This window comes from Anser anser (genome assembly GCF_964211835.1).
Source record: "Anser anser genome assembly, chromosome: 1".
NCBI lineage: Eukaryota > Metazoa > Chordata > Aves > Anseriformes > Anatidae > Anser > Anser anser.
The window spans coordinates 188,643,633-188,656,230 of NC_139720.1; the positions used below are offsets into that span (position 1 = coordinate 188,643,633).

The 12,598-nt window shown below is 42.6% G+C and overlaps 1 protein-coding gene across 2 annotated transcripts in view; it reads right to left on the reverse strand.

The window, feature by feature from the left end:
- The window catches only part of KL (klotho), a 51,412-nt gene extending 42,620 nt beyond the window's left edge, over positions 1-8,792 (reverse strand). The window contains exon 1 of one of the 2 annotated variants that reach the window (XM_083804832.1): positions 7,722-8,792. In XM_083804832.1, the coding sequence (XP_083660958.1) occupies positions 7,722-8,198 (477 nt within the window). In that variant the 5' untranslated portion in view covers positions 8,199-8,792. Of the gene's footprint in view, positions 1-6,859; positions 7,687-7,721 lie in introns of those variants that run through there. The other variant, XM_083804831.1, reaches the window with a different exon arrangement.
- Positions 8,793-12,598: the final 3,806 nt, after the last annotated feature.

Below are 12,598 nucleotides of genomic sequence, written 5' to 3' on the forward strand. Positions count from 1 at the left end.
GGATCTCTCTGTCTTATAGAAAGATATTGTTCCTACCACTAACACTGAAAGGCCATTCCAGAAACTCATCCTCTAAGGGCTATCAATGTATTCCAATAGCCAATCTAATGTTATGGATATTGAATTTTTATCCTTTTTTGTGTGTGAGCATATTGTCCTTTAACTCTAAATTTTCTTCCTCTCGTTAATATTTATGCCCAGGAGTATTTATAGAGAGCACTGGTGAGCACTAATTCTTCTATATCCTTCTATATCCTTGTTACCATTTGTCTCCTACTCATCCCATTTTTTTCCAAAAGCTCCAATCCCTGGCTATGGCCAGCATGTCTTTCGTTCTCCTCTTGTGCTTAGTCAGTTACTACTCTTCCTTCTTGGCAAGCCGCCTTCTGTTTCTGCTGGCATATTTTCTCTCCAGTGCAGAAAATCAGACCTATTTCTCTTCCAGAAGCCAGTCTTTTCTCTCATGTTTATATTCATGCTCATATTCCATGGGTCACCTTCTCCCTCAGATATCTGTCCAATCTTTATTTCAGTAATTTCCAAAACATCCAGAGATATTTTCTACAACTTTATTCTTCTGTTTCATATTCACAGACTTAATCTAAAATCAGCAGTCACAAGTTTACCTGAGACAGTCTTATGTGAGCTTTGGCAGGGCAGATATTCAAACATGAAAAGTTTTTATTTAGTATTTAAAATAGGTAACATACATTCTCTAATTTCTACAACTTGTGTCATCATTGTATATGGAGGTCACATCCCCTACTTCTTCAGAAGCATTTCTCCATCATTTCCTCTTCTTTGTTTTTACCATCATGGAAAGGAAGAAGAGAATCTCCTTGTATAGATGTTTTTCACTTACAAGTCTCTGCAAGAATGTTCCTTTGATTGCTGACTTCTTGGTTTCTATAAAACTTTGCCAGGACCATCCCTGCACCTTCACATTAAGTTCAGCAGTTTAACCATTCATCAGCAACAACCAAACACACAAATCGCATGCTCAATTGCAAGGATTAGCAAACAGCCCTCCAACTCTGCCAACTACAAACTGTAAATCACAAGGCTCCACTAACTGGAGCAAAGCAAACTACAGAGTACCTACGTGTGTCTGTTTGCTCTTTCCTGCTCCTCCCAGTCTAAGAAGGCTATGTATATTAGTCGCTTAAAAACACTTAAAATACAACATCTCCAAATTTCCTTATCCCTAAGGAGACCTTCCACACGCTTCACTTCAGATCCCCCCAAAATGTAACAAATAGAGGACCTCTTCTAATTCAGGAAAGTTGAAAGTTGAAGAGAGAGAACCAAGAATGTATCATATTTTATGGGCTCTTATTAGTGGGAAATAAAAGATTATCAAGGAGCAGACAGCTTTACACTCATGCATCCAATGAGACTTTGTAAGCTGTGATTTTTTTTTGCCTATCTAAATGCCCTTATCTATATTAAACTGCTGTTAATCAGTACTCATTATCTTTCTGACACCAAACAGAGCCCTGCCCAACATGTTAAATAAAAACTTTGATCTTAAATGAAAAGCATGGTATTTAGAAAGGAAGCATACTAGATTACCTTGGATAGGAACCAGAAATATCACCTAGGTACCTCCAGCAACTGCTATGTCAACAACTACAAATCAGGCACATGGCACTTAAAATGAGATGTGAAAACACGGATTTGGGGCTGTCTACAGAATCAAATACAAAGATTCCTGGTTATAAATGCCACAACTACTAAGCACTAAAATCCTCAAAATGGGAACAGGGACCCCCATAACAAATGCTCATCCTCAAAATAAACAACAAGGAGTTGAGATGGGACTTATCCCTGTGGGCTCAAACTGGTGCTCTTCCACATAGAGAACACATGAATTCTGCTTCCATCCCATTTCAATAACTTGTATAGCATTTCTAGGTCCTGCCTGTTCAGTTTTAATAAGTCTTTCTACAATCTCTAAAAAGCTTTTAACGTTATAGAACCTGTACACTTGAGGGAGCCCACTCTACTTTTCCAAGACAAAACCTTATTCTCCAAGTAGTCATGATATTTCTATAATTAAGGGTCAAAATACTCTTTACAGATATCGAAATGCTTTTTTATTTCAGCAGAATATTTGAAAACAACATTTCTTCTGCAAATGTGTATGCAATCAGGTAGAAATGGCAAGGGGAAAGTTATTCATTCTATCTTTGGAACTAATTTTAATAAAATGAGTATCAGTGAAAGATCAAACTCCTCTGTTTACCACATTTTAAAATGAAGTTCAATTTATTTTTTTCTTTTGATGATTAAAGCTTCAGAAAGGTATGTCAACTTACAGCTGTTATAATTTGTGAACATAGCATAACCAATCCTAGCTACTGGAACAGAAAAGAGCAGCATCTGATTTGAATTTGCTTTATGGTTTGACTGTACGTGTTTGTCATCTCTGGTGTTTGAAAACTACTTAATTCAAATGATCGGTGATTAGCATAATCACTACTGCAGCAAATTCTTTGCGAATATATACTACCCAACTGAGAAAAAGACCAGATTCAGAACAGGAAACAGAACCAATTTGTTTTTTCTTCTTCGAATAAAGTCTTAAGAAAACAAGAACAGGAAAAAAAATAAAAATAATGTTGCTTTGAATTTTTCCTTCTTTTTTGTAAAAATTATATATGTTGTTTGACAGCTATGATGATCTGTGTTACTTCCAGGAAAATCCAAAAGTATTCCGGTTGCACTGAGTGAAACTTTGATGGCTGTCTGAATGTTGAAAGAAACAGTACGCACCAAGAAAAGCCCGCTTTCCTATGCTGCAATTATTGAAACTTTATTAGGTTTAGCGCTGAAGGTCAACAAAAGAGTACTTACCTTTTGTTTTGGAAGGGAAAGGAAATCAGTACTCTGTTGCTACGTGACTGGTTTCCAAGCAGCAGTTCCACTCACTTCTTTGCGGAAACAAAGTGTTCTTCTGTTTCTGCAAATGCTGTTTATATTGAGTAAATCCAAGTATGTTCAATTCAGACAATATACTGTGAACCAGTAATGAAAAAAATGCATTTGCAAAAAACAGAATATATCACATTGAACGACCCCTCTCAACAAGAAATGCATCATACACATGAGATTGCTGGCATGACATTTTCTGGCTGTTGAATCAGGAGAATGCCAAGCTTTATGAACTGTACTTGATCTACCCAATTTGTTTTGTGAATAAATGAGCATGGCTTCCTCTGTTTCTCAGCAGGTTTGAAGGGCTTAGATATGTCAAAAGCAACTCAAGTGTCAGTGGAAATACTATAAAAGAGTGTAGTTTTCAGCCTATACTGATCAACATCCCTCAACAACCAACCAAGGATGCATCCACTGAATATTTTTTTATTCCTGTTTTTACATTATTACTATTTGGTCTTTATAAAAAGTGTCTCTTACTCTATCCATTTGGAGTCTGACATGACTCAGTTGTGGAAGTTCAGAAAAATGAGTAATTAAAAATGTAGTGCAATAGGATGAAATCCATTCAAACCAAATTTAAGCATCATTAATGAGATCAAACTTCATTGCCCTGTTTACACCAGCCCTCAACTGAACAACCTGAATTGAATCAAAGACTTATTTGATTATCTATTCAGATAATAAATAATTCATTCAAAAAGACAGAGCCCAAAATCCACATTCGTATCTGTTGAATTTTCAAGAATTTAAAGGAAATGATTTAGTCTCTTAACGTAATTGGCATCCAGTAAAATAAATTAGTAGACATCAGCTTTCACTAGCTATTAAGCTTTCCACTCCTGAGGGTCTTCGGTTGGAATAAATGCAGAAACAAGACATTTAAAACACTCTGCATATTGTAAATAAGGAAAAAAATGCCAGAAAGCAAGCATATTAAGAGTTAGTCTGCTCCTTTACTGAGAACCAAACAATTATGAGGATGGGTTTCACGTTTTAAAAAACAAACACATTCTGCAAGCTCATTTTCACTGGGAAGAAAAGAGACAAGAACACCACGGAGAAGGAAAGAGGATTAGGGGAAGCTCGGGACTGGATGTTTCGGGTAATGTAAGACATAAGCACCAAAATTTGGGCAGCTAAAAGTGTTGGTTTTTTTTTTTTTTTTGGGGGGGGGGTAATAAAACCTCATCTTTATAGACGGGGCTGTGAGGAGTGTATCTCCTGGCAGCACTGGTGCTGTGCACATCCTCCAAATGATGTTATTAAGAGGTAGTGCAACAGCTGTACAGCTTCCTGATACAAATGAAGGCTGCATGAGTTCCTGAGAATAACTGACCCAAGTCACCTACAAAATTACTTGCACTTCCCCACACCCATTAAAAAACATTATTCAAGTTGTAAAGTCAATCACTCTAGAATTATGTAAGAGGAGAATTTAATTTGCACATGGAAATGTAATTCAACGCTTTTACCATATGTGGTATAATTTTGTCTTTCATTACATGATTACATACGCTTTCTCTATGGATGTCAGGCTGTGTAGTCAAAGAAGCAATACCCTGTAGCTTCCTACCTCATTGCTTGCACAAGTTGAAAGGTTTTATATGAATAAACTATGGAAACATAAGAAAAAGAAAAAAAGAAAAAAAAAGGAGGATCGCAGTGCTAAAGCTGCTAACTTTCCTGTCCTTAAGGCTCTATCTCTGCCTCTGCTAAAGATTCCTACCTGGAGCCAGATTCACAGATGGGAGTTCTCCATGAACTCCACATCCCTTGATTTCTCTGTGAACAATCTGAGATTTTGAGATCAGACTTGTAGAAGAACTGAAAGTGTAACCAATGGGAAAAAAAAAACACATGCCAGGAAAAGGGCACTAACAGGCAGTGGACACTTTTGGTCTTAACCGTACCTGTGTTTCAGTTCCTCGTTCACAAAATGTGGAAAAAACGATGCCTTACACTGTTGCATAAAACGAAGTTTTTACTAATCGTGAACAAGCTGAATGAGGTCACGAGGGAAAAACTAATGCTGAGGTTCTATCGCTACAAGAAGTATTGGTAAACTTTCCTTATTTAATTATATTTTCCACAGTGCCTAGGCAAGCCTGTGCCTTGGCTTCTAATTTGTTAAATAGAAAAAGCACTTCCCTTCTTTGGAGGGCTTTTATGAAAACAAGCATATGCTACAGATTATGAGAGACTCAGATACTGTGGTGATGTGGGATATAAATACTCAAGACAGACAGCACTATGGAAAAGCCAAGGACAAAACGGGTGTTTATCTTTATTTGTCTGTTCTCAAAGCCCTGTATTAATTCCAGTCTGAAGCTAAAAACTGAACAAAGGGTGGAGTGGAGCACCATACAGAATATGAACTGCCTCATTAACTGCCCATTTTCCATGGCAAAGGAGGCACTTCAGAAAAAAAGAAAAAATAAAGTGACAGACAACATGTAAACTCCATCTCAGTAAACCTGCCATCCTTGGAGTTGAAGTAATGATTCCAAGGTACTCTTCATTTTGACAACCCGAGTGCTAGTGTTTGCAGCTCTAATGATTTCTGTTGTGTGTCCTCTGTATGAAGAGAGAAACCAAGCTTCTGCTCCTGAGGTTCTGCACCCCAGGCTGACAGCCCTCACCCTATATGCAGTCCCAGTGCCTTCAGAATAACTATGAAAAGTTAGTGAAATAGCGAATAACTCACTGAAAGCTATTCAATGACTCTATGAAAAGCAGAACAGCGTTAGATGATAAAGCCTTGCAGCAAAATTTGGGACCTTTCCTGCAAATGCTGAAATTTATGAATAGCTTTACTCATTTACTTGCTTAGTTGAGTGAACTGTATAATCACAGCACTGAACTTGGCCAAGTGCACCCTGAGGGCTGCTGAAGGGTTTAAAAGTTATGGGACCAGGAATTTCAGTGCCTTCTGATACCTTGCCCACATCTTCCCCACCTGTCTTTTGCCTTGAAATACTTGTAACACTAAACAATGCAAAGGTAATGCAGGAAAGCAGCAAAAAGTTGGGTAAGATGTCTTGGATGTTTTCTCAATGTTCTCATCTTTTATGAGACTCTATGACACACCTGCTGATGATAAGCATACACCGAGCAGGACATTAGCAGAGTTTGTGAATGTGGATCAAGGTACAATAGATCATGCCTTAGTGGCCATACCATTACATCTGGACAGACTGAATCCTTTAGCCTGTTGGTGAAAAAAATTGTACACACTTTTGCTTAATCCTCCCTGAAAATCCACAAGTGCTTCTATCACACTTTACAATTATAGCATATATAGATACGCTGCATAAAAATTATTTATAGCAAATTACTGATGCCACTTACTAGAATAGCTGAGGAACAGAGGGTCTTTTTTTCCTAAAAACTGCTCACGCTGTCAGAAAAGCCCATACTTTGTTAAGAACATCTTTCGATATGACATTTCAGCCAACTCTACCATCTCCATTAACTCAGAGATATTTTTTTTTTTAATCAAACGCTTGAATTCCTTCAATATCTGTGTTAAGTACTTCCACGGTAACTGTAAGCTGTCACTGAACTGGCACACATTTGCAAACATTGGAGGGTAGAATTAAACATTTCTGTTGCATACAGAGAACGTTTTGACTCGGTGCGTTGACATTTACTTAAAACAACTACAAACACAAAGTTTGTGCCTCCAGTTGGCCAACCCAAGTTGGCTGCCCACCTGCCATCAGGGAGCTGGAGGCACATTCAGCCCCAACCCTTGTTCCACGCCAATTTGGCTTCCATGCCAGCAGCAGACTGGTCAATGGGTCCACGCAAGAGGGTGAGCTGAGGGCACCCTTCCCTTTGACGTAACCCATGGGCCAAAGAGCCACCAGGGCTGGGAGGTGAAGGCCCCGCACCTTCCCGCTGCCCACCCACCATTTACCTGCAGCAGGTGATGCGCTGCCCGGTAGCCGAGGCGCGGGCCTCCCCGCACGCCCGGCGGCAGCCGCCCTGTGCCGTAGCCGTGCCAGGCCACCACGTAGGGGTTGTCCATGGTCAACCAGTAGCGCACCTGCCCTCCGAAATGCCGAAAGCAGAGCTCGGCATAGTCGCGGAAGAGCTCGGGTAGGACAGGGCTGGCCCAGCCACCAAAGGTGTCCTGCAGGTGCTGCGGCAGGTCCCAGTGGTACAAGGTGACGACGGGCTCCATGCCTAGCGCCCGCAGGCGGCCCAGCAGCCGGTCGTAGTGGGCCAACCCAGCAGGGTTGAGGGGCGCCGTGCCGTTGGGCAGCAGCCGGGCCCAGGCCAGCGAGAAGCGGTAGTGGGAGACCCCCAGACGCCGCAGCCCCTCGGCATCGCGGAAGAGATTGTTGTAGCTGTCGCTGGCCACATCGCCACCCGTCGGACCCATGAAGCCAGCACCGGGTGGCGTGGCGGGGCGGTGGGTGAAGGTGTCCCAGACCGAAGCCCCTTTGCCCTCCTGCCGCCAGCCGCCCTCCGTCTGGTAGGCAGCGCTGCCTACACCCCAGAGGAAGCCGTCGGGGAAGGTGTCGTGGAGGAAGAGCTGGTCCTGCGGGTAGGGCAGGCGGGCGAAGCGGGCCCAGGTGCCCGATCCCTGCCCCGGTGCCCCGAGCAGCGGCCGCCCGAGCAGCAGCACCAGCAGCAGCAGCAGCAGCAGCGGGGCCATGCTGCCGGCGGGGCTCCGCGACGGCGGCTCCCTCCTGCCGGCCCCCCGCCGCCCCCTTTTATCCTCACCTCTCCCCTTCCCGCCCCCCGTGCCGGTGGGCACGGCTATTAATAATTACCTCGGAGCTGCCGTCTGGATCCTGCCCGCCCGGCGAGGGGAGCGGAGCCGGCTCCCTCGGGGAAGAGAGAGGGCTGCCTCCGGGGGCGGGATCCGGGGTGAGACGGGGCGGGCGGGCGGGTAGGAGCGGCTTCGGGGGTCGCCCCTGGCATCCCTCGGCGTGGTCCCCGGCTACCCGCGGCTTCCGAGGGTCCCTTCGCTGCTGCTCGGCTCGCCCCCTGCCCCTGAGGAGCCCCGAGGAGCCGTCGGGGGAGCCCCGGGGTCCCCGGGGCCGGAGGGGGGGGAGCGCCTCGCGTGAGGGAATGAAGGGGCAGTGTTGGGTTTTGCCGCTTTTCTGCCTTTTGTTTTTAAATCCTTCACCCAGTATTTTCGTCGTGGTATCGCATCGAGAGACGCCGCTGCTGTGATTGTTCGTGTAATAATAATTAGAGACTCGGCGGGCGAGGACCTCGTACACCGACACTTCCCTGTAACCCATGGGTTGGCACCTCAGAGTAACAGCAGCTGTTCCGTTCTGGGGCTGGATGGTGGTGAACTGGGCTCTTCACCCAATGCAAAACAAGTGAAAATTAGAAAAACCTCACAGGTCTGTATGCAGAGGAAACAAATCAAGCCGTGCTTTTCAGTCTGATTATTTGGTTACACTTCTTAGCTACCTGTGTGGGCATGATGCACAGAAATCTTTTTAAAGGTCTCGGGCTGCTGTTGTCATCTCCTTCAGACAAGAAAACTTGGCCAAGAAGTGGCTTAACACATTGCAGAAGCTCGGTGTTCAGTTGTGTGAACTCTAACATGATCTGGGGCATCTAAGACTAAAACACCTCCTAGACAGGCTGCTAAGGACAGAGAGATGTTCCCAGGAGATAAAGTTATTGTTTAACTAAGGAGTGAAGGCACTGAGATAATTTCATTTTATTTTTAGAAAATAAACGCCCTCCAGGTAAAATTACAGGTAATCACTAATAATGAAGCTGATGGATTTAAATACCTATTCTGAGCTGCTGAAGGTTTCCTCTAGTATGTAGGATGGGCTCTCATACCTCTCAGGCCCAGGCAGAGTCTGTCTTTTTTTTTTTTTCCAGAACTTCCAACCTCCACCTTTTTCACACCAATTTAATTTGGTTTCACGTATTGTTTTGTAGTGTTTTTAAGGAAGAGTCAAAGGATGTAGAGTGGGTTGTAGTTAGTCTTCCATTGATGTTGACCAATTTTTTTCCCACATTGGATGAAGCTCTGGACAGCCCAGGGGACCACCAACATCTCTTGCCTAAAGGGTTCCTCCTGTAGGTGGTGTGGGAGCAGGTGAGTGGCAGGCTGGTCATCGACTCCTACGAGTCTTCTATAGCCTGACAAGCTACTGAAGTTTGATTACAGCCTAAATAAAAGATAACTTGAGCTCCAACTGCAGCAACAGAAAGTTGTCAGCATCACATAGTGCTTGCAGAACCTGGAGATTCATTGTTAGCTGCACAGTGGCATTGCTGTGCTCCTTTGCAAAAGGTGAAGAGCCAGGCTCCTGTTCAGCTACTCACCCCATGTCAGTGGAAGTGTAATGCCTTTGCTGGAGCTCACTGCCTGAGTATTTTGAAAAATTGGATGTCTCAGAAATATCGTAGCCTAAAACCAGGCACTAGTGATGCCAAGTCCATTGCTGACATTTAAAGTCAACTTCAGTAAGTATCTGGTGTCACAAGGGATCTTAAGATATATCTTGATACATTCTCTTTTATTTGCTAATTATTAACTAAAACCCAGATCAATCTTATTTGTAGTTAGACGTGTAAGTGAAGCACGTTCATTAGGAGCTCGTTTATTCCATAGTTTCTCTATGCTCAAAGCAAAGAAACAGCTTCAAGGTATTGGTGTGAGTCAGCCTAGCCAGCATCTTAGTCAGCTTCTGGAGGTGGATGCCTTCCCCAGAAACTATACAGGCAGCCTGCAGTGGCTGTGCTTCTGAAGTAAGCAACCCACATCTGAGGGATGAAACCTGGCCATGAATTACTGGCACTAAGCTGTCGCTTCATCTGTATGTCTGTCACATGAAAGCTTCTTCTTCTTCCTTTTTTTTTTTTTTTTAATAGTATAAATGTCAGAAATTGTGCACTGTGGCCTCCAGTTGCTTGGTTTGTGTGTGTGTGCATGTTGTTGTTTTTTCTCTTACAGAGAAAGCTTGTTTTCATGTTTTAGAACAACACAGTCACCCACTGCTCTGGGCAAATATATATATTTTCTTCTGCTTTGACAAACTCTGTGCAATATTAACCATGCAGAAAGGTCAGCCAAACACTAGCAGACACCCCAGGCTCCCCTTCTGCTCCTTGAGTTCAAAGCATGGCTCCGTTGTGTCTGAGCTGCTGAGCAAGCATACTGCCAACTCTGCCCCAGATCGGTAGATTGGGATTTGTTACCTTTCAGCCTTCTTTGTATTGCTAATTAGTGAAGGTTCAACTTTTGATAATATACATAATGGGTACTTAAAGTGTCGATATAGTTTTCATTCAGGCTGTGTGCAGAAATTTTCTTTGCCAGTTGTGCAGTCAGGACATACAATCAGACTCGGCAGTGTTCTGACTGGGCATTGCTCTCTCTATCCCAAAGAGACTGAACCTTCGAGGATACTGACATTTTTTAGGTAAAAGAACTCTATTACTGCTTTCAATTCATTTTACAGCTTTCCCTGAAGTCACGTCATGCATTGTGTCAGTGCTGCAAACCCCTTCCTCATTTAAAAACCTCTGCAGAAGAACTAGCAGCCTTATACTGGCAGCATCTGTGCTCCTCTCTGTGGCAAAACAGCAGGTCTCAGTGCCTAACACAGCCATCTTCTGTTTTAATGCCCCTTCTCTGCTTACAGGCGTATTTCCAAAGATATACAACCATATATTCAGTTGACAATAGCCTTGTGTAATAGATTTACAACCTCAGCACTTCTCAAGGCACAAAACTCACTATCGGTTGGGGACACTGCTTAGAAAAAATTACCCTCCGAATTAGACTTGAGCATTTTCTCTATTGCTTCTATCACTGCATAACAATACTAATTCCCTACTCTGTCTGTTAAATGCAAACTGCTAAGCCGTCAAATTTTACTTTCACTTGCTGATGAATAGTTGTTCCCAGTGGAAGGCTGTGTAATAGCGTTCTAGATTTACCTTCTTCATCACTGCCAGGGCATCGCAGCCTACCAGGCAAATAAGCTCTTCCTCAGTTCTCTCAGAGAGAGAGTTGCAAGTCCAATTTTCTTGAAAAAAAATGCGTCCTTCCGTAGCTATTCCTCTTTTCTCTCTTGATCACACTAGCTACATGCATTCACTGTACATTCTGAATGACTTTAAAGATAGATAATAACTGACAGTAGTGAAATTAGAAACATAGTGTTGTCAGGTCCAAAATAACCCTGTTGGTGTAATGAACTAGCGCAGTGCTGAAGCATGCTTGGGAAGATGTCAAATTCCCCTTACTGTAATAGCAAAAAGTAGCAAATCATTTCTCTCCACTTTTCTTGTAGTAGGGAAGGGGCATAGAGAACCTGAAATGCCTCTTTCTGAAATCTGAGGACTCTAGCCATCTCTTGTATACAGTATGACAAATCTTTTTTAAACCATAAAGGACTCTGAATTGTTCTTCTTTATTCTGTGGCAGGATCTTGTGCGAGAATGGGAAATTATAAATTAGAAATTGTTTTCACTTCAGCTTTGTAAATGTGTCTCCAAGAAGTGGGCAAATCCAGAACATCCCCTTGTATGAGAAGTGCAATTCCAAATCCTTTGTCCCCTCTTACTTTGGAGGGTGACCAAAAGTAACTTCAAGTCAACCCTACAAACACCTATTATATTTGCATGGGGCAGGGACGACAACACCAAAGGACAGAAAAGAGTGCTCCTTGCCAACTCCAGCCATCCAGCTTGTAAGCCAGAGGCCTCATCTCAGTTTTAGGCAGGAACCTAACCCTGGTGGCAGCAAAGAAGTATGCCTGTTCCCCAAAGTCTGCTGAGCCTGTGTGAACAAGTGGGGTATCCAGGGAAGTTACAGACCAAATAAGGTGTTGCCCAATGGGTTTAGGCATTTTTAAGGTAGAAAGTCCTGGAAAACAGAGGGACTGGATCACTCACAGAGGTGAAACAGATTTTACAATTTGGATGGGATGTAGTAGACTGGATCTCAACCCTAAGAGGTGCACACCTGTGAAAATCCCAGTTTATGGTCTCTGATGTCATAAAAAGGAGCACAAACATCATTTCACTATTCTCACTTCTATTTTAATTTCTATTTATGATACACTGTTATCATTTGGAAACCAATTTCATTCAGTCTCCACTGGAGAGCTGGAAAGCTTGAATCCTGTGGCTCAGTCTAGAGCTGACAGCACTCTAGAGACATGTATGGTGACTTTTCGTATGCAGTCATCCTATCTCTTCAGTTCAGGCACAGCTGCATTTCCCTTCACTCTTTAAATTCCTATTATTTTAAAACCTCTGGCAAAATGCCACATCTTCTATGAAAAGAAAGATCCATGGGGGCTTAAATGAAGAAATAAAAAGCTATTTTATACTATTAAAAAATGAAAATGCAATGCTGAGTTTTATGTACATGGAAGTTGAATTTTTTATGCATTAAATTCAGTCAGGGAAGAATATCCTGCAGAATTGCCTCTATTATCATATCTTTAGATCACTTTCCAGTGCTAAATGGATAAGAGTTGCTCCTGCTAAAATCATACAGCAGGATAAATTAGTGTTTGCTAAATCTATACTTCAATAAGCAGTTGAATGACACCTTAGTTCAGATATTCATTTCTTCATTTCAGCTCTTGCCAATATTGGTTTGTTTTACTGTTTGGCAAAGACCAGTTCACCAAGAAACAGTAATGATTTTAAG